Genomic DNA, 22,768 nt, shown 5'->3' on the forward strand with positions numbered 1-22,768 from the left:
CACACCAGGCTCCCCTGTTCTTGCTATCTCCCAGAGTTTGCTCAGATTCATGTCCACTGAGTCAGTGAAGCTATCTAACCATCTCATCCTCTGCTGTCCTCTTCTCCTTTTGCTTTTAACATTTTCCAGCATCAAGGTCTTTTCCAATGAGTCAGTTCTTTACATCAGGTGGTCAAAATGTTGGAACTTCAGCTTCAGCATCAGCCTTTCCAATTAATATTCAGGGTTCATTTCCTTTAGGATTGACTGGTTTGATCTCTATGTAGTCCAAGGGACTCTCTAGAGTCTTCTCCAGCACCACAATTCAAAAGCATCAATTCTTCGGGCCTCAGCCTTCTTTATGGCCCAACTCTCAGATCTGTACATGACTACTGGAAAAATTGTAGCTTTGTCTATACAGATCTTTGTTGGCAAAATAATATCTCTGATTTTTAATATGCTGTCAAGGTTTGTCATAGCTTTCCTTCCAAGAAACAAGCATCTTTTAATTTCATGACTGCAGTCACTGTCCACAGTGATTTTGGAGCCCAAGAAAATAAAATCTGTCACTGTTTCCACTTTTTCCCCTTCTATTCACCATGAAGTGATGGTGAACAAAGATGCCATGATCTTTGTTATTTGAATGTTGAGTTTTAAGCCTACTTCTTCACTCTTCTCTTTCATCTTCATCAAGAGGCTCTTTAGTTCCTCTTCACTTTACACCATTAGAGTGATATCATTTGCATATCTGAGGTTGCTATTTCTCCTGGCAATCTTGATGCCAGCTTGTGATTCATCCAGCTTGGCCTTTTGCATGATGTACTCTGCAGTATATTATGTAAAATTATATCTTTCCATCTATGTGTCTGTCTGTTCACTTGTCCATCCATCTATCCATTTGTCCATCCACCCATCCATTCATCCATCCATCCAACTATCCATCCATCTATCTAATAAAATAGCATGGAAGGACTCAAGTCAAAATATTAAGAGCATTTATTTCTGTGTGGAATATTTCCTCATGCCCATTAAGTTTTTTACAATGGATGTTGACTACTGATAAAGTTATAAATATTTATTTACATATAATAGAGACAAAAGGAAAACTAGAAGATCTTGGTGTCTCAGGATCTTAGGAAGCAGACTTCCCAGAGACTTCCAGGTAGGAGTTCATATCTACTGCAGTGATGTTTCCATTAAGGTAGGGAGGGATAATAGTCCCCTAAGTTTGTGACCAGTGGGTATCTACTGCTCAAAGAAATAGCTGAATACTTATGTTAGATTTTAGGAGGTGAAGTAGAGGGTGAGGGAAAGGAGCTGAAAGCAGGGGGAGAGGGTAAAGTATAAAAATGGAGGAGAAGGATAAAACTCCTGGAGCAGGGTGTGGAGGAGCTGGGGACAAATGGGTCCAGAGGCTCAGTGGAGGGATCTGCCTGGAACTGGAGGAGGGCAATGCAGGGACAGTGCTAGAGTTGGGGGGTATTTGTAATTGTGGTGGTCCTTCTCAGTGCTTCCATGTCTGCAAGATCTGAAGTCATCTTCTCAAAGTGAAGGAATCTGGTTGGTTGAGGCTTTCAAGACAGGGAATGAAAGATGCATCAAAGGACTGGTGAGCTTTGCTGTAGAACCTGCTGAGGTCAGAGAGTATGATTTAGGATTGTACCATATCTCAGGATCATCTCATTTGATCTGATACTAGAGGCGCAGGAAACAGCTCTGGCCCTGAACATGGAAGAGTGAGTTACATATTGATCCAAGGTGGCGTTTAGCCCATCAGATGGAGTGTAGGCACGGATGCAGGAGGCCTGGGGTGAAGGAGGCCATGCCAGATGGGCAGCGGATGGTGAGTCTGAGGTGCAAATGAGCTTGGTGAGCAGCTGCGGTAAGGGGAGGAGGTGGGAACACTGGTTGTGGAATGACTGATGTACGGATTTTAGAGTTTTAGTTTCAGACATGGCACAGTTCTGGGTGATAATGAGCTTGGGAAGGCCACTGTGGGAGCAGGTGACTGGAGTGGAATGTAGGTCAAGGCCACTGGGGTTAGGACAGTTAGGTCTATTATTTTTTCTGTTGTTGTTAAATGCAAACTAATATATATTCGTTTTGTCCATTTTTTTAAAACTTTAATTGATGTATAGTTGATTTACAATATTGTGTAAGTTTCAGGTATATAGCACAGTGATTGAGTTACACATATATATGTATGTATGCATATATTCTTTTCCAGATTCTTTTTCCTTATAGGTTATTACATAATGTTGACTATAGTTCCCTGTGCTATACAGTAGGAAGTTAAGTCTATTCTTTATACCTTTAATTCAGATGATATTTCAAGGAATGGATAAAGAATTGCCTCCCTCATGCCCTCTCAAACTGTTTAAATATTGCCTGATTTATGTTTGGCTTTCCTAGCTTCCCTGTGTGTGGAAACAGCATTGCAAATTAGCTGAGAAAATCTGAAGTTTTCTTCATCTGTCATGAAAAAGACGCCAACACAAGATAATGACAGGATATGACCTTCTGATTGCTAATTAGCAACTGAAATGAATGTCTAGCCTTGGTCCCTGCCAAGTGCCCCCATTAGTATCAGTCTTGTGGGAAGGCAAAGGAGTAAGACTAGAGCTGCTTGTTCCTCAGTGTGGCAATATGGTGGGCCAAACGGGTAACTCCCTCCCAGAGAAAGTTCATCCAGAAGTAGATTGAGCAGATTATCTGAAGTGGGTTGAATGTGCCCACAAAGATGTATCCATTTCCTCAACCCTGAACCTGTCAACATGACCTTATTTGAAAAAGGGGTCCTTGCAAATATAATGAAGGATCTCAAGCTGAGATCATCTTAGATTATCCAGGTGGGCCCTAAACCCACTGACAAAGGTCCTTATAAGAGACAGAAGAGAAGATACAGAAGCAGAGACTGAAGTGGTGCTCCCATAAACCAAGGAATGCTTGGAGCCAGCAGAAGCTGAATGAACCCAGGAAGCACTCTCCCCTGGTGTCTTGAGAGGGAATAAGTCCTTGCTGACACTTTTACAAAATTTAAATTTACTAATTTATTTTTGTCTGTGCCGGGTCTTCATTGCTATGAGAGTTATTCTCTAGTTGTGGTGGCTTCTCTTGTTGCGGAGCATGGGCTGGAGGGCACGTGGGCTTCAGCAGCTGTGGCTCCCGGGCTCTAGAGCATAGGCTCAATAGTTGTAGCATGTGGGCCTTGCTGCTCCCCAGCATGTGGGGTCTTCCTGGACCAGGGACCAAACCCGTGTCTCCTGCGTCGGCAGGTGGATTCTTTGCCACGCTAGGGAAGCCCCTTGCTGACACTTTGATTTTGGACTTCCAGAATGGAGAATACTCAGTTTGTGAAAATTTGCTGTGGCAAGTCTGGGAAGGGAATATAGTGCCCAGTGCAGGGTACTACAAAGAGGATACTCCTCTTCCTTAGTCTTCTGGAATGATTATCAAAGATATTATTGTGGAGTTTATAAGCAGAATCCCTAAAGTCATACATTTAATTTCATGCAAGAGGAGAATCTGATTTTCAATGAGACAAAGAGTTTGCTTCCATGCCCAGAATTATATTAAAAAATTGAACAAAACATGCTGCTTGTCTGGATAACTAAAACATTCTGAGATCTGCTATATCCTCATCCAACTGGGTAAAATAGGAAGGTAAAGGTTGAAAAGGCCTTGATTATCTGAGCTGCACAGCCCAGAGACTGAAGGAATAGGGGTGTCACTGTGCTCCAGGCAAAACTCACAGTGCCCTACTGACCCCTCAACGGTCATGCCATTCCCTTGTCTATGCTTCATTAAATAATGCACAGTATTACATGAAAACTGAATCAGGTTAAAAAACTAATCAACTGGATATAACCTAAGCAACTTTTAGGTTTTTCATCCATCCATCCATCCACTCAATATTTTAGCAAATCCATGAAAATGGTTTCAATAAGCCATATTTGAGACACTGTCTAGTTGCTGGGGTCCTTAGAGTACAACAGACAAGAGCATACAGCCTAGTGACATTATGGTTCAGGAAATTATTAGAACTACTGAACAACTACCTAAGTCTCAGCTAAAATGACATTTTGTACTTTCTACATGTCTGGCCAAATAGTAATGGCTTGACAAATCACGTTCTCACGCTATACTGGAAGCACTGGTACAGCCAGATACCAGGAATACTTGAAGCTATTTATGTAATTGGTTCTGAATTAATTGTATTGGTGAAGGAGAAGGATGGGAAGCATACACAAAATAATAAATCAACATGATGTTGGAGCTTGCAACTATGTTCTATTCAGCTTTGTGGTTTTGAAGATTTACCAACTGATTATATTTCTTTATAAAATATAATTAATTGATAGTCTTTGAGATTAGAATATAAGGAGAAAGTCCCTAGAAGACTAGATAGTAGGGAAAGTCAATCTTTGAGTCCACGTTTGCTACTCATCATCTGAAAACTGGAAGCCCTTCTTGTCTTTTTGTGCCCACAGAGGTCCCAAAGCATCTGTCTGATCTGTCCCCAGCCTGTGCCTAAGGGTTTGTCTCCTAGATTATGTCACACACTTTCTTAGAAATGTAGAGTGATTTCCATATATCTTTCACATACATATTACTGATCATTAGATTTACACGTCTCCATCAATTATGACCCTTCTCAGAACCTATGTCCATTTGGGTACTTTGTTCCAGTTCTCAGCTTGATTATGGTTGAACTTCTATCTCTGGTCCACCTGTGCAAATGTTCCTTTCAACACTTTTCCCAGACAGCTTTACTATTCTCAATTTAGGAAATCCTTTCCAGGCGGTTGACACTGGCCCTGGCCCTCTAGTCATCCCAATATCTGTTGCAATCAAACTCTTCACCCTTCCCACTGCTCTGAATATATATATATCCTTTAATGAAATTGAGGCTAAACAGAAAATAAACCTTTATATAACTTACATTTTAAAAACCTCTTCTGATAGAAAGTCTTTTGAAGATGAGATGTTGCTGACTCTGTTAATTCTATTTAAACAAGTGAGAAAATGAACACATCTCATGGAAAGTGCATCTTTCAGTGACTTATCCAATACTTTCAATATTTTAAATTTTTATACTTAGAGTCAAGCCTAAGAATTTTTCAGCCTTGATATTGACCACATATTGTATCTATCTTCAGGCTTGTATTGTTACTAGAGACTACTTTCATTTCCTTTGTCCTCAAAGCAAATTTTTAAGATGGGTATCAACCATTTCCATTTATTTAATCAGGTCATAATGTATTCACAAAACAGGGCCTGACTCATGTAATCAAAGCATAATTTTTAATCCCCATGCTACATGTTAGTTTGCTAAAGTAAAGCAATGTAAACAGTCTGGTCAAATAATAATTAACTTTGATTTTCTTGAAAGCTTTCCTCAGTTTAAATCCTAATGAACCAGGGACATTAGAAAAACAGGAAATGACATCTCCCATCTCAGGGCAGCATGGTAGCTTCTCCTATGCCTTTACCAGTTGTCACTTATACAAAATGTGCTGTGACTTCTTTTCCAAAAATATATTCCAAAAATACAGGAGAGCTAATGGGGAAATCATAGCCTGAAAACCTAGATCTCCACAGTCTCTGCAGTGGGATCTTGTTTTTTTTTTTTTTTTTCAATCCTTTCACTGTTAGGTCTACATGGCATGTCCTGGCCTCTCCACTTTTCTCTTCCCATCTTCAAATAAGGGATAATAATGGTCAATTTCGCTTACCTACCTGGAGGGAGAATTTTAGAAAAGAGTAATTTAATGTTAATAGTTCCTTTGAAGATGAAAAAGCACTTCATAATTGCTAACTTCTATTATATTTTAAAAACCCATCTCAAAGATATTTCTCTTTCCTTATGCTCATAACTTTGATTAATTAAAAATAATTATCCTTTCTCAACCTCATTATTTGAGTGCATTAAATATGAGGTTCCCACACCATGCCTGTTTCCATGCTTTATCCAATGCCTTCCTTTTTGGATCTTCATGTTTTCTTGCTTCTCACATATTGGTAAATGAAGTGAAAATCTGTCATTTCTGCCTGGGGTGAATTCATGTCTTTGTGTGAAAACTGCACCAATATCTAGCTTTCTTTTTCTGACACTTTCTGGGTGGGGCAGGCGGTTGGGGGGCTCATGAAGCTGCCAGCAACTATGCCAATGTTTCCCCAAGGGTGGCGATCCTTCCTTTGGCATCAGGGTCCCTGAGAGCTTATTCAAATACAAGTGCCCAGAGATTAGACTCCTTGTGGGTTGGGTTCTGGGAATCTGCTCTTAAAACAAGTTCTGTGGTTACTGACTAAAGTTTGAGAACCACAGACTCCAAGTCCCTCATCCTTCCACCTTTTTTTTTTTAAGATAGAAAAAAAAGTTCTGGGGAACTCCCTGGTGCTCCAGTGTTTAGGATTCCACACGTTCACTGCTAAGGGCACGGTTCAATCCCTGGTAGGAGAACTAAGATCCCACGAGCAAAAAAAAGGTCTCAGAGTCAGAAGTGAAGTTTTGCCTTAGGCATCAGTCAATGCATTCTATTCACGGGTACCACAGAAGGATGAGTTCAGAAACCTATCTCTTCCAAAAGCAGAGGATGTGAAGTGTCCTGCTTGTCTTCCTCTCAGCCCAGCGACCTGCATCCATGCTTTCTCCCACTCCATTACATAGAAGAGGGGTTCTTCCTTTTTTTCCTAAGCTAATTTCCTTCTTGTGTCACCAGCCTGTAAGCGGTGACCCTTGCTAGGGGCTTCCTTCCAGTCCAGAGGAAGAAGGACTACCCAGGTTTCGGGGTTTCTCTTTTCACTTTTGCCATAGACCTCCTTCCCTCTTGGAGAAGGAAATGGCAACCCACTCCCGTATTTCTTGCCTGAAGAATCCCATGGACAGAGGAGCCTGGTGGGCTACAGTCCATGGGGTCACAAAGAGTCAGACTGACTGAGTGACTAAACACAAGTACCTTCCCTCCCGCCTCCCTGGGGCTCCTGTCCCATCAATTTCTGTCCTCTCTTATAATTCAACTCTTTCCCTCTCTTCTTACATTGTTTCCTCAAAACCTTGCACCCTTTGAGCTGCCCCACCCAGCTGAGCTTCCAGAAAGAGCAGTGATCAGGCTATGGATGGCTAAGACAAATGAAACCACACAGAACTCCCTTTAGAATGTGAGCACAGTACAAACAGGGGTGGGGGGACGTGGTGCAGGTGGGCATAGTAAGTTCATCCTTGCTCTGGAGCTGCTCTGGAGTTAGCCTTTGGCAAGTGGAGTCTTGATTCTTTGCAGTCCCCTCTACTTGCAGAACGGCATTTCCCTGCTCCCATGCCACACCCGTCGTGGTCTGCATTCCCTCTGCTGGGTGCACATTCCTGCTCGCTGAGTTCAGCGTTTGGCCCTAAGCTAGCCTCCCATCTCCACAGCTAATAGTGGGTTCGGCTCTGTCCTGGCATTCCTGCCAGTGGTTTGCTCTGTAATTGTTCCCTCCTCATCTGTGGGAAGACTGAGGCGTGGTATCTGTCCTCCCGCACATGCAGGCCTGCGGGGAGAGGCGGGGTGGCCTGCTGCTGGGCAGGTGACAGAACCACCTGCCTGAACACTCCTCGCCTCCAACCACCCAGAAAAGCCATGGGAATCCTGACTCCGGAAGGGTGTGACTTGGCGCCAAGTTTTGCTCCTGATTGAGTCCAGGAGGCAAATGATGAAAACAAGTAAGCAAATCACTCCTAAAGAGCACTAATAAATAATTTCATTTCTATGAATTTCTAGAACATACAAAGAAATAGGTGCTGAAAATAGTTATTCAGTGGTTTCACAGAGTTGAGAAGGGTCAAGGATAGACTGGGAAGGACCATGAGAAGATTTCTGAGGTGATAGAAAAATTCTTTATCTTTACAGAGGTGCAGGATATAAATGTACATGTTGTTGTTTAGTCACTAAGTTGTATCTGACTCTTTGCAACCCCATGGACTGTAGCCCACCAGGCTCCTTTGTCTGTAGAATTCTCCAGGCAAGAATACTGGAGTGGGTTGCCATTTCCTTCTCCAGGGGATCTTCCTGACCCAGGGATCGAACTTTGTCTCTTGCATTGCAGGTGGATCCTTTAATGTCCTAGCTACCAGAGAAGATAGAGTAAAGGGAGGCGGCTGGCAAAATGGGATGGAGAATGGAAGACACCAGAGGTGGAGTGAGTGAGGTGGCAGTATAGTCATGTGACATTTCTAATACACCAGAGGCTCACCATCCAGCACCGGGTCCTCAGAAATAGGAGGGAGCATTTAGGAATTCATGTCTAAGACAACTGCTTCTCTAAAACTTAGCTAAGCCGTTTGAACCAAATGGAATTTTAATTGCTAGGGATTTAAAAAAATTTACACACACATAATTTTTATATAAATTCATTAATATGCTCATGGATGCTTTTAAAAATTATAATTGGTTTTGTCTTCTTGAGCAGTCAGCTCAGTTGGCGTCTCTCTCCTCATCTCATCTCCTGGGACCCATGTTGACTAAGATGTATTCTTCCATATTTTTCATCTAAATCATTTAATCATATTATTTGTTGCTGTTTAGTCACTCAGTCATGTCCAACTCTTTGTGACCCAATGGGCTGTAGCATGGCAGGCTTCCCTGCCTTTTACCATCTCCTAGAACTTGCTAAAACTCATGTCCATTGAGTTGGTGATGCCATCCAACCATCTCATACTGTTGTCCCCTTCTCCTCCTGCCTTCAATCTTTCCCAGCATCAGGGTCTTTTCAGAGTTAGCTCTTCACATTGGGTGGCTAAAGTATTGAAGTTTCAGTATCAGTCCTTCCAATGAATATTCAGGATAGGTTTCCTTTAGGATTGACTAGTTTGATCTCCTTGCATTCCAAGGGACACTCAAGAGTCTTCTCCAACACCACAGTTCAGAAGTATCAATTCTTCGATACTTAGCCTTCTTTATGGTCCAACTCTCACATCCATATATGACTACTGGAAAAACCATAGCTTTGACTCGATGGACCTTTGTTGGCAAAGTAATGTCTCTGTGTTTTAAAACGCTGTCTAGGTTTGTCATAGCTTTTCTTCCAAGGAGCAAGTGTCTTTTAATTTCATGACTGTAGTCACCATCTGCAGTGATTTTGGAGCCCAAGAAAATAAAATTTGTCACTGTTTCCATTGTTTCCCCATCTATTTGCCATGAAGTGATGGAACTGGATGCCATGATCTTCATTTTTTGAATGATGAGTTTTAAGCCAGCTTTTTCACCTTCCTCTTTCACTTTAATCAAGAGGCTCTTTAGTTCCTCTTCACTTTCTGGAGAAGGGTGGTGTCATCTGCATATCTGAGGTTATTGATATTTCTCCCAGCAATCTTGATTCCAGCTTGTGCTTCATCCAGCCCAGCATTTCACATGATGTACTCTGCATATAAGTTAAATAATCAGGTTGACAATATACAGCCTTGACATACTTCTTTCCCAATTTGGAACCAGTCTGTTGTTCCATGTCTGGTTCTAGCTGTTGCTTCTTGACCTGCATATAGGTTTCTTAGGAGGCAGGTAAGGTGGTCTGGTAATTCCATCTCTTGAAGAATTTTCCAGTTTGTCGTGATCCACACAGTCAAAAGCTTTAGCGTAGTCAATGAAGCAGAAGTAGATGTTTTTCTGGAATTTTCTTGCTTTTCCTATGATCCAATGGATCATATACTAATTTATTTGTATTTACATATCTATCTATATTTATATACATACAGGTTTTTTGTCATTATTTTTCAGTTTTTAAATTGTGTTGTTTATACTTTTTTGCTTTTCTTCCCTCAACAATATCTTAAAGAAATTCCCCTCCATCACCCGGTAAGATCTAACTCAGCCCTTTAACACCTCATGTCACTGTGCAGTGTGGGGCTGCTGTGATGAAGTTAACTGGTCTCTGCTGATAGATACTTGGGATGCTTCTACATTTGTGTCTTCACAAACAAGGCTGAAATAAACATCCTGGTATGTTTTGTTAGGGAAGATAGGATAGCTTTTAGAAGTTTACACTGGAGAACTTTGTGCCTAGGTTGGATTCCTGGCTCTTCCATTTACCAGCTGTGTTACCTTGGGCAAGTACTGAACCTGTATGGGTATCAGTTTCCTCACTTATTAAATAGGGGGATCATAACAGCATGTGCAGCTCATGCAAAGCCTTTACAAAGAAACCTGGTCCATAATAAAGGCTCAATAAATATTAACTTTTATTATAAGAGTCCTTATAGCAGTGCTTTTATTTCTATGAGATAGAATCATGGGCCAAAGGGTATATGGGTTTAAAAGTTTTAGTATATATCATTGATTGTGCTTTGAAAAAAAGGCTACCAAAAGTCATGTTTCTACTGGAAATGCAAGAGAATAATCTTTCACCCATATCCCCTTGAAAAGATACAATTCTTTGTAATTTTTGCTAATTTGATTATTATAAAGTTATACATCATTGTCATTTTATTTGTCCATGGTAAAGTTGAAATTCTTTTCATGGGTTTGTTGATTATTTGGATTTTTTCTTCTCTGAACAGTTTTTTAAATCTTCTTTGCTGATTTTTCTCGTGTTGTTTCTCTCTTCTTTTCACATTAGAAGAGCTCTTTTAAATCTATATTACAGATTTTCAATCTCTGATTTTTCTGATTTACAAAGATTATTTTTCAAAATCAAATCTTACCTTTTGCCTTTGTGGTGTTTTTTTTTGCCATAAAAACTATTTTCATTTTTATACATTTAAATATATCTGTCTTTTCTTTTACAGATTTTAGGGTTCAAATCTTGACCGAAAAAGTCTCTACTATTCAAAATTTCTCAAGTTTGTTTTCTATTTCCAAAAATGTTTGTTCTAGAATATATAGAAAGTTCTCTAGAGCTTCTTGAAGAAATTTTACTGTCATATTTTTACATGTGCTTTAAACTAGAGAGGAATTTAACCTGTTTTTCCCCCCCTTTTTGTTTATACAGTCAGCTGTTTTGGCATCATTAACTGAGTGTCCATTCTTTTCCAACTGAATTAAAGTGCCATCTTTGTCATATAAATCTCACACAACCTTAGGTCTTTTTCTGCATAATGCAAGTGTTGAAAAAGAGTGTTCTCTTTCATAGTTTTGAAAGCTTTACTAGAGGTTTCTTACAAGTTCTGAAGAAAACTGGGTTAAGAAGCAGACAGTCACAATCAGACATGCATATTTTATGGTGACTTCTCAACTAATGTGTGCACTGAACTTCTCCAGGGCATTGCTAGGAAGGCTGCTTAGATTCAGCCAGGGCTGGGACCAGGGAAGCTCTTGTAGGTGCCTAAGAAGGAATACAGGGGCTGCTGCTGGGATGGCGTGGGGGTGGGGGAGCTTATCTGAGCCATGACTCAAGCGAACAAGACACACTGAGCTATTCTTCCAGGAGCGGCCTTTGGGGGCTGAAGGGCCAGGACACATTCAGTGGAATCTCATGATACTGTGGTTTCTACCTACTAATTCAGGCTCTGCAGATGTAGCAAGGGATATTTAAAGTGTGTTATCCAGGACTTCTTAAGTTCCATAAAACTCTACAATTACACTTAATACCCACTTGGCCAAACTCTAAACATGCTCCAAGAGGCCTCCCTCCCGCCTCCATCTCCTCTTGCTAAAGACCTGAAAACAGATTTCTGCCACCCAGGTTGTGTCTGCTTGGAAAGGGAGAGGGCATGGCAGGGCCAGAAGGACAGGGAGGAGCCTGCTTCACAGTTAGGAGAGGTTCTCGGAAATTCTGGCCTGAGAGGGCCCAGAATTTCTGGTTATGATACTGATAGGTTAAATTTGTCACCATCACTAACATGAAATGAACACTCGGACCTTCTGGTGGTTGCACAGAAACTGATTAAACAATATCAGATCTCTAACTCTGGCTTCTGAAAGTTCTTCTCACACTGACAATTACGTAAAGAATGACTCATATCACAATGACGTGTTAAAATGATACATTAACGAACAGTGCATGTTGACACTCTGGCACTCTTACTCAAAAGAATTCACCTTTTTCAGTTGTTTAGTGCATCTTAGATTTGCTCTGGGAAAAGTGGTACTCAGAATCATTGAGACAGATACAGAATTTTCAGTGGTGATTTCAGAGAGAACAATGAGTAGAAACTTAATTGACACTCAACAATGATCTCCATTTTTCTGAATCCCAAATGTTCTGAACTAAAAATTGAAATGAGATTGAAGCTCTCACAACCAAGGAGTTTGAATTGAATATTATTCCTTCTATCCATCTATCGATCCACCTACCCACCCACCCCTCTACCCATCCATTCATCCACCTACCCATCTATCTACCCACCCATTCATCCATCCATCCATCTACCCATCCATCCATCCATTCACCCATCCATCTATCTACCCATCCATCCATTCATCCATCCATCCATCCACCCACTCATCTACCCATCCATCCATCCATCTACCCATCTACTCATCTACTCATCCATTCATTCCCTTCTTCCCTCTCTCCCTCCTGTCCTTTGTTTCTTTTCTTCCTTCCACACATATTTATTGAGTGCAAAGTCTATAACTAGGAAAGCAAGATCTTGTTCTCTTAAATAAATAGTAAGGAGTTAGTAAGTAATAAATAGTGAGACAAATAGTAAGGAGTTACAACTATACAATATAAATCTAAAATATACTTTATTTCAGAGAGTGGTAAGTTCTGTCGATACAACGAGTCAAGAAGTTAAGCTGGAGAATTATAACTGGCTGGGCTGTTTTAAACTGAGTGCTCAGGGAAGGCACTTAGAGGAGATGTTTCAGCTGAAACATGAATTTTTCCTATCCAGGCATAAAGATTTGAAAACACATGCATTGTGTACTATTCATAATTTATTAGACATAAAAGTAAGTTTGGAGCTTTCCACATTTACAGTTTTGTTTTTTATACCTCCATTCAAAATAGATGAGAACTTTTTACCTGGTATTTTTGTATGTATCGTTTTATGCAAGTGGTACATTTAATATAACGAACACCCCTACTGTCTATGGTGGTGATGGTGGTTCAGTTGCTAAGTTGTGTCAGACTCTTGTGACCCCATGGACTGTAGCCTGCCAGGCTCCCTTGTCCATGGAATTCTCCAGGCAAGAATACTGGAGTGGGCTGCCATTTCCTTCTCCACCCACTGTCTATAGTTCATCACTAAGTTTTGCTCATGTTTTCATTCTTCTGAAATAACTTTTCATTCCCACTGCTTTCTCCCTAGTTTGATTCTTTATCCTCTTTTCAAACAATTATTTCAAACAACTGCCACTTAAATCTGACACCTCCAATTTCCACTCCAATTCATCTACTTATATCCAGGGTTGACTTTCTAGAATACAGACCTACTCAAGACATTCTTTCCCCTAAAAAAACACACTGACATGTTCATGATAAAACCCAAAGTCCCTAGATGCCATTAAATGCCCTTCCCTCTCTGGTGCAAGAAGGCTTTACAGCTTTTCTTTTCTCTGTTCTGCAGTCAAATACAACTGACATCTGTTTGTTCACCTGCCACACCTCTGTGAATTTCGGGCCCTCTCCCTGGAAGTTTCGTTTGCCCACCTCTGCCAGCCAACTATTCTCACTCATTTTTAAAGCTCCTTATACCTAAAACTGATAACTATGTAATGTGCTAAGTGCTATAATAGAATACAGATAGCGTTTATCACATTGTATTGCAATTTGCCCAGAGGGGAAATAGAGGGGGCTAGAACCTGACACTGAAGTCAGGTTTTCTGGGTTCCAGCCCCAGCTTGGTCTGTGATTATCTCTGTGAGTTTGCTAATGTTTGCACCTTATTTTCTTCTATAGCCTGGGTTTATCCTATAGCCCTGGGTTATAGGGCTGTTGGAAGTGTCTAGAATAGTGCTTGGCATGTTTAACAAATTTTCAATGAATGTTTTATTATTTAGCTTTATATTCACTTCTGTATCTTGAGAGACATAAAATCAGCATACAATGATGATTAAAAGGATAAAAAGATCAGCATGAGTACCTCATTAATATGCAAATGAAATCATAATCAAAGAATAAAGATAAGGAATTTGGAATATTACTTTAAGATTTCTGGGTCAAAGACACATACAATGGACACATACAATTAAGGAAATGGTAATATTTTTAGTGAATGAACTGAAAGTCCTGAATTGTAGAGGCTCTTTCAGATATTTTTAATCCCTGTCCTGCACTCCTCATGGGTTTCCCACCATTTTCTGTCCCACTATGTGAACCTGAGGACAGGCCATTATTGCTGCAATAGTTGGCGATTCCTTGCCCTCGGGTTCATGGTTGGCTTGGCCAGTGGGACTGGTGGGGGGAAGAAGGACACTGTGCTCTTTCCTGGCCTTTCTCTGCCTGACAGGGTGGGCAGGGCTGTGTCCACATGTGACCACAGTTCCTACGGGAGGCCCAACGGGGTTCCAGCTCCACCTCCTCTCTCTTACTTGGCATGAATGTTAGCCTTGCACATTTTAACAGTGTCCTTATCAACTTGGAAATTCTGTGGTACAAATGTTGCTAGAGGTGCTCCAGGTTTTTGCTCAAAACCCATCAATTCCCACTTTAGCAGGACTTAACATAAACCTTTAAGTTAAAGGGTCCAGAGATAAGAAAGATAGCTGCAAATAAAAACACCAGTTGGGAACAAGATGGCAATGAATCTGACTTCCGACAGACCCCGAGTCTCATCAGACACTGATATTTACTATATTAGCATATTAAATGACACACCTACCCTTGACTATGACTGGACATTAAGTATCAAAAAAGGTTAGGGGTGTGGCATCACACTCCCTTGAAAAAGACTTGCCCCTTCCCCAGTGGACTAAAGCATAGGTCTCCTCATCATTAGCCTCATTCCTTCTGCCTTTGTCTTTACTCCTAAAAATTAAATCCCTCCCATCTGGTGGGTGAGAAGTTGACCTGTGAACTTAGTCCTTGCTTCTCCATTCTTTGGTTATTGAATAAAGCTTGTGCTGTATCAATCTCAGCTTCAGTTTCGTTATTTGGCTGCTCTAACCAAAGGGAAGGGGAAAAAGAACCTTCCTTCCGTGCCACTACAGAGAGCCTCTGGGACTAGGGCCAAAGCAGGGTCCATACAACCTAACTAGGTAACACAAATGCGTAATGAAACAATTATGGAAAGTCCTTTTAGGCTGAAGATCAAAAAAATAGATTTTTTTTTCAGTTTACTTATTATGTGTGTATAGAATCTTCACCATATTTATTCATGTTAGTATCTCTCAGCACTTCACTAGAAACAGAGGGAAGGAGGTAGAAACCCTATGGCTGATATGAGGCTTTTGATTTCCAGGCTGCATCCCAGCATATGCAAAGCCCATGCACAGCAAGCAGGAAGCAGAGAATTTCCAGTAGCTACAGTCAGGGAGGAGCTAGCAGGGGAAGGACCTGGGGTCAGAGGCCTCTTTGCCCATCTCTGGGGTACTGCCTGGCCTGGAGGTGACTGGCGGAGGCCCATAGCGCAGGTGCAGGGTGTGTAGAGCGACCTTGTGTCAGTAATAAGTAGAGTGTGGGCATCGGGTAGAGCTGAGTGCAAAGCTCCCAGGGGACATGTGCGTCTGTTGCTGACATTGTAAGGGAGTTACAGCCACAGATGACAAATGAAAGTGTGACCTTTGAGCAATTAACAGCCCCTGGATTATATGAGCCCTCTGTCTTAATGGCCCTGGTACAAGGAAGTGGCTCATGTGGCTTGTGAAACAAGGCTTACTCATGCACCCAAACTTCAGTGAAATACTTTTTGGAACACCTTAAGTGCCAGGCCTGTGCTAGAGTAAAATAAGACAGACTCATTTCTGCTTCCATGGCGCTTACTCTCTAGGCGGACGCAGACAAAACAGAGTGTGGGACACAGAATAAGGCCAGTGAAAAGACAAAGGATGTGGATAATAATTTTAAAAATGACCCGTGCAAAGAGGCCTTTTCCAGACACACCCAAGCAATGTTTCCATCCAGGGTGATGTTTAATCCTGTAAAGTTGATTGATTTTCTTTCTGTTTATTTCTGGCCTATAGGCCTGTCTGCCGAGGGAAGAGAGGGCAGGGGGCAGGAGTCACTTCTCTTCCAGGCAGACTCCTGTCCTGGCCCATCCTGTGTTAGGGACAATTTCCAGCTTTATGAGGTCAAGGCTCTGACTGTGATGAGCCCTGTAACCTTTTGGTCTCTGTTTTCTTATGAGTGATGTGTTGGTCATAGTAAGTGTGGACAAAGTGTCCTGGGGAGTGAGGGAGGGAAGAGGCCCAGGTGCCTATATCTGAGATCAGCCACAGTGCACTCTGGCCACTCGTTCTCAGCTTCCCCCAGGGACCTGGGGCTCTGGCTACCCCAGACTCATCAGTATCCTCCACCTCTGTGAGCTCCCATCTCCTCCTCTCCTCCCTCCTCCTGAGCCAGTCTGCCTGTGTTGTTGTTGTTGTTCAGTTACTCAGTTGTGTCCGACTCTTTGTGACACCATGGACTGCAGCACGCCAGTCTTCCCTGTCCTTCACCAATTCCTGGAGCTTTCTCAAACTCATGTCTGTTGAGCCAGTGATGCCATCCAACCATCTCATCCTTTGTCAGCCCCTTCTCCTCCTGCCCTCAATCTTTCCCAGCATCAGGGTCTTTTCCAATGAGTCGGATCTTCGCATCAGGTGGCCAAAGTATTGGAGCTTCAGCTTTAGCATCAGTTCTTCCAATGAATATTCAGGACTGATTTCCTTTAGGATGGACTAGTTGGATCTCCTTGCAGTCCAGGGAACTCTCAAGAGTCTTCTCCAACACCATAGTTCAAAAGCATCAATTCTTCAATGCTTAGCCTTCTTTACATCCAACTCTCACATCCATACATGACTACTGTAAAAACATAGCTTTGACTATACAGACCTTTGTCAGCAATGTAAAGTCTCTGCTTTTTAATATGCTGTCTATGTTTGTCATAGCTTTTCTTCCAAGGAGCAAGCGTCTTTTAATTTCATGACTGTGTTAGTGTTTCCCAATCTCAGTTTCCAGCCCAGATTTCCAGAGCAATAATCCAGGTATGTACTAATATACCCACCTGTATTTATAATGGAACCTGAAATTTCTACCTGTCAAAGAGTGAATTCCTCCTCTTTCCTCTAAATATCATCTATTTCATGTAATTCTCATCACAGTGAATGTCCCAACCCATCCCATGGTGCAACCAGAAACCTTGGACTTATTCTATATTTCTCTCTCCCTCTCACCTCAACAGTCAAAGAGTAAAACAACTAGCTGAGTCTCATCTCCCTCTGAGACATTCTTAAGGTTAGTTCCCTCCTTTCTCAGACCCCACTTCTGTCTCAGTTTGAATTCTGTTTGTCCCTGTGATGTATCAACTGCTCTGGAGCTGGTCTCAGCTCTTTTCAGCCTTTCGTCCTCAAAATTTTCCCCGTGCTACGGCAAGATTTACTTTTTAAAAACACAAACCCAATGACAGTATTCTCTTTATGGGATGAGACCATCTGGCTCTCTCTTTGTCTCCAGCCTCATTCCCACAAGCTCAAAAGCCATTTTCTGTTCTGATCTGTCTACACTGCTTGCCAAAGGCTCTATTTCCTCTCATACATTTCGATTCTTGTTTCCAATCTTGGCTTCTCAAAACACTTCTCTCCTCTGCTCTGTTGAGTCTCCTACTCAACTATCAGTAAAGACTGGCACATATATCCACTCTTTTTCATAAAAAAAAAGAGCAACAACAAAAAAAAAGATGGCACAATTATTCCCTCTTTTTATGAGATTCCCTGGTTTTATTCCCCACTGCACCATCCCCTGCCTTGGGTTGAATGAGATTTTCCTTCATGATTTAATACAATTCCCAGGCTTGTATATGTATCTCAGACTTACACACACACATGTATTATGTATGTATAATTTGGCATTTAAGATACTATAGTGTAATTACAGATTTACTCATGTGCTCTCTCCCTTTGAGGGAAGAAATCTCGTTCACTTCATTTCTGTATTCTTCCAACACACAGCATGTACTTGATTTACAACTGTGCAGTTAATGAATGTATCCCCACAATATCCACCAAAGGCCTATATGCTGTAATATTTGCAAAAGTATTTCCTCAGTGATTGCTAACTCTAATTCATGACCTCTAAGACACCATCTTAAATTTCATGCACATAGACTGAGAGAATTGGGGGATTATATGAAGTATAATCTGCATACATTTGTAGTCTTTAAAAAATTATTTATTTATTTATTTATTTTTGGCTATGCTGGGTCTTCATTGATGCATGTGGGCTTTTTCCAGTTGTGAGTGGGGGCTACTCTCTAGCTGTGCTGTGTGCATTTCTCATTGTGGTGGCTTCTCTTATTGCAAAACAGTGAGCTCTGGGTGCACAGGCTTCAGTAGTTGCAGCACATGAGCCCAGTAGCTGTGGTTTGTTGGCTCTAGAGCTCTTGGGCTTCAGTAGTTTTGTGCATAGGCTTAGTTGCCCTGAGGCATGTGGAATCTTCCCAGACCAAGGATCAAACCTATGTCCCCTGCTTTAGCAGGAGGATTCTTAACCACTGGACCCAGGGAAGTCCCACAAGTCCCACTCTTGTTTCGTGGGGGTATGGTACGCTCCACTGTCTGAGTGAACCCTACCTGAATGTGACTAAGTTAGAGCTGGTCTTCAATTCTTAACCCTAAATCATTTCTGTAACAACTTCCTGCTCTGCCCACACCATCAGCTGTGTTTCTGCCTCCCAAGCTACATCATCCACTTATTTGATAAGTTACATGAAAAGAAACAACAAAGGCAAAAAGCAACAAAATGCAACAACATTTGCTTCTTAACTTGTGCCAAACACTTGAAGCACATGCCCTGAGCAGGCACATGCCTTGCTCAGCTCAAGAGCTGACTCATACAAATCAGTGAAGTTAGATCACTCCTTCACACCATACACAAAAATAAACTCAAAATGGCTTGAAGACTCAAATATAACACTTGACACTATAAAACTCCTAAAAGAGAGCATAGGCAAAACATTCTCTGACATAAATTGACCAATGTTTTCTTACGTCAGTCTCCCAAGGCAAGATAAATAAAAGGAAAAATAAACAAACGGGACCTAATCAAACTTAACAAGCTTTTGCACAGCAAAGGAAACCATAAACAAAACAAAAGACAATTTATGGGTTAGGAGAAAATATTTGCAAATGATGTGGCTGATAAGGGCTTAATTTCCAAAATGTACAAACAGCTCATATAACTCAATAACAAAGAAGCAAACAATGCAATAAAAAAATGGGCAGAAGATCTAGAGAGACATTTCTCCAAGGAAGACATACAGATGGCCAGTAGGCACGTGAAAAGATGCTCAACATTGATAAGTATTATAGAAATGCAAGTCAAAACTACAATGAGGTACCACCTTACACAGATCAGAATGGCCATCATTTAAAAGTCTACAAATAATAAATGCTGGAGGGAGTGTGGTGAAAAGGGAACCCTTATACACTGTTGGTGGGAATGTAAATTGATGCAACCACTATGCAGAACAGTATGAAGGTTCCTCAAAATACTAAAAATAGAGTTACCATATGATTCAGCAACCCCACTCCTGGGCATATATCTGGACAAAAGTATAATTCAAAAAGACATATATACCCTTATGTCCAAAAAGATATATCAATCCTTATGTTCATAGCCACACTATTTACAATCTCCATTACATGGAAACAACCTATATCCATCAATAGATGAACGGATAAAGATGTGGTACACATACACAATGGGATACTACTCAACCACAAAAAAAGAAAGAAATAATGCCATTTGCAGCAACCTGGATGGACCTAGAGATTATCACACTAAATGAAGTAAGTCAGAAAGAGAAAGACAAATACCATATGATATCACTTAAATGGAGAATCTAAAATACGACACAAATGAACTTACCTTTGAAACAGAAACAGACTCAGACATAAGAGAACAGACTTAATGGTTGCCAAGTGGGAGAGCAGGGGAGGAGGGATGGGTTGGGGAGTTGGGATTAGCAGATGCAAACTATTATATATAGAATGCATAAACAACAAGGTCTAACTATATTGCACAGGGAACTACATTCAATATCCTAAGATAAACCATAATGGAAAATAATATGAAAAAAAATATACATGTATAACTGAATCACTTTATTGTAAAGTAGACATTAACACAACATTCTAAATCAACTATACTTCAATACAATAAACTTGAAAACATTAAAGAAAAAGAAGAACTCAGAGGTGAGAGTGTTTGGAGAGAGAAATTATGGGCTGTAGCTGGCAGCCTTAGCAGAGGTGGGTTGTTCTGATACTATGAAATCAAATTATGGGGATTTGGGCTGTAAGCCCAGTGGTCAGGTGTTATCCCAGAAGCTCCCTTCACCAGCAGCCCCATGACACATCATCAGTAGGTTATGTCAGATAAGAACCATGTCAGTAGTTCCCAGGACTCATTTCCCTCCTGATGACAGGAGCTCCTGCAGTGAAATCAGGGGTACTTTTCAAGTCACATGTGGGGGTGACAAAACAGAAAAGTGCATGCATCCTAGTTTTCCCATGCAGCTTTCTGGAGACTTCCACCCATACCTGAGGTATCTCAGCCACAGAAGTGCACAGAATTGACCGATACTGATCTTCTTACTCATTTCAGTAAGTGGTAATTGCCTCAAGATGAGAGGACCAAAGACACGTTGCACTTTTAAGTCAGAAGGATGCTGAGAGATCATCTAACCCAAAAGCCTTATTTTAAAGCACGATGCAGAAGCTGATGGCCACAGTGCAAAAGGGATCAGTCCAAGATCAGAGACTCTCAAATCCATGAGTACCTTCAAGAAGCCCTCCCTGGGAACGCTTAGGATTTTAGTAGAATTATCAACACTCAGGACCTATATCTACTTACCTCAGTGTCTCCTCCGAAGAAAAACTGTAGTATCTTACATCAATGTGCAGTTGATAGGAAATTTGCAGCATCTTTAGTAATTCATTTTGTATTCTGGGTGAACACTAGCAGAGAACTTTGTTTCCAGTGCTTTGTCGCTTACTCTCATCACTCCTCATGACATTGGGCCACTGCTCCAAACACAATGGTCCTCAAGGAATACCACTGACTTCTGACTGAGAAAGACCAGAACTTTCCAACATGAGAAAGTGAAAATTCAAGCTCTTACCATTCAAGATGGTTTTCTACAAAGGCAGACATGGGGCTGATCTGCACGGTGTAGGTGTCATTGGCAGAGTACTCGAAGAGTCCGTAGTAAGGGTTAAAGAGCTCCTGAGACAGAAGGAAGAAGAATTCTCTCGAAGGACCACTGTAGTCCAGGCTGCAAAGGAAGCAGAGGCCCGGGAAGTTCATTACATGAGGGAGGTGGGGGACCTGTCTCTATACAGGACCTGGCTTGCCTTTTCAGAGTCAGCGCCAGGAAAGTAGAGGGCAGCCTCTGCTCTTTATAATGGATTCCAAGGGAAGTATGATTTGCTGAAGAAAATGAGGATGCAGTGACTGGTTTGAGGATGATGTTCTTAAACATTTATAGTAGTGTTCCTTAAACTTCTTCCTCAATTACATCACACCTATTGGATAAAACACACAGCTGGTCCTCAGCTGGACTTTGTCGTGGGAGACAGAAAAGAATTTCCTGTGATGGTGCATGTGTGCATGAGCATGAATTGAAAACACTTTCTGCTAAGTTCATCCTGCTATGCCCTCCTGGGTGGGCTTGCTTTCCACAGTTGAGGTGGTTTGCTATGAAATCACTGAAATTACATGAAAAATTTGGTAAATAGGCATATAGGTGCTTCCCTGGTGGCTCAGTCATTAAAAAATCCGCCTGCAATTTCAAAGACCTGGGTTTGACCCCTGGGTTGGGACGATCCCCTGGAGCAGGAAATGGCAGCCCACTTTAATATTCTTGCCTGTTAAATCCCATGTTAGAGGAGCCTGGCAGGCTATAGTCCACGCGACTGTAAGACTTAGCAACTCAACCACTACCATCACCACCAGTCACATGTGTGCACTCCTGGGGAAGGAGTTCTTTCATCAGATACTCAGAGGGGTGTACACCAAGGGGATACTTTTCAGGGTGTATGCTGAAAAAGTAAAGACCTAGTAGCTTGGTCTATACTTTGAGCTTATACTTTGACCATGTGACCTCAGATTCTAGAACACGCCAATCATCCTAGGCTTTTGGAGAACATGAAATTCAAAGATTGGCAACACCTGGAGAGAAAGGCCTCCTGGGAGGATATGATCGGCACCACCTTGGGGCAAAAGCTTAAAGTCACCCTGCTCCTTGAGGAAAATCACCCAAGACCCGGGGGCTCTGGTCTACCCACACTGAGGTGTCTACATGAAAGTGCTGGTGGCTCACCCCTCCTCTCCAACAAAGGTGATGTAGAGCTTGTTTCGCTGGAGCTCCTTCCGGGAATAGGCCATCACCTGATTGAAGGTTCCCTCCAACAGGTGGTCTCGACGAATGATGAGCCTAGAAATGAGAAGCCATGTGGGCGGGCAGTTGGGGCTTGGGCTCATATGTTGGGGCGTGCTCTAGGTGAGGTGTGGGGGCCCAGGCTGACAGTCTTATCCCCTAGACTCTTCATCAAGGTACAGATTCCAGCAGTTCAACCATGGACTTACTCTGATGCTCTTTTCAAAATGATAAAATATCCAGGATAACATGTACTAGTTTATAATGGGACACATTCCATCCATATTATACTATTGTCAGCATAAACTTATATATTTTTATCAATTCTAAAAAGAATCTCTTAAGCTGAATTCC

The 22,768-nt window shown here is 41.5% G+C and overlaps 1 protein-coding gene across 3 annotated transcripts in view; it reads right to left on the minus strand.

Annotated features, from left to right (window-relative positions):
* HECW1 (HECT, C2 and WW domain containing E3 ubiquitin protein ligase 1) overlaps window positions 1-22,768 on the minus strand; it is a 186,562-nt gene that overhangs the window by 36,055 nt on the left and 127,739 nt on the right. The window contains exons 18-20 of one of the 3 annotated variants that reach the window (XM_065939401.1): window positions 22,358-22,471; window positions 21,158-21,310; window positions 1,474-1,607 (exon numbers count right to left, since the gene is read on the minus strand). In XM_065939401.1, coding sequence (XP_065795473.1) covers window positions 1,514-1,607; window positions 21,158-21,310; window positions 22,358-22,471 — 361 coding nt within the window. In that variant the 3' untranslated portion in view covers window positions 1,474-1,513. Of the gene's footprint in view, window positions 1-1,473; window positions 1,608-20,363; window positions 20,468-21,157; window positions 21,311-22,357; window positions 22,472-22,768 lie in introns of those variants that run through there. The other 2 variants (XM_065939402.1, XM_065939400.1) reach the window with 2 other exon arrangements.

This window comes from Muntiacus reevesi, chromosome 6 (genome assembly GCF_963930625.1).
Source record: "Muntiacus reevesi chromosome 6, mMunRee1.1, whole genome shotgun sequence".
In the NCBI taxonomy this organism is placed as follows: domain Eukaryota; kingdom Metazoa; phylum Chordata; class Mammalia; order Artiodactyla; family Cervidae; genus Muntiacus; species Muntiacus reevesi.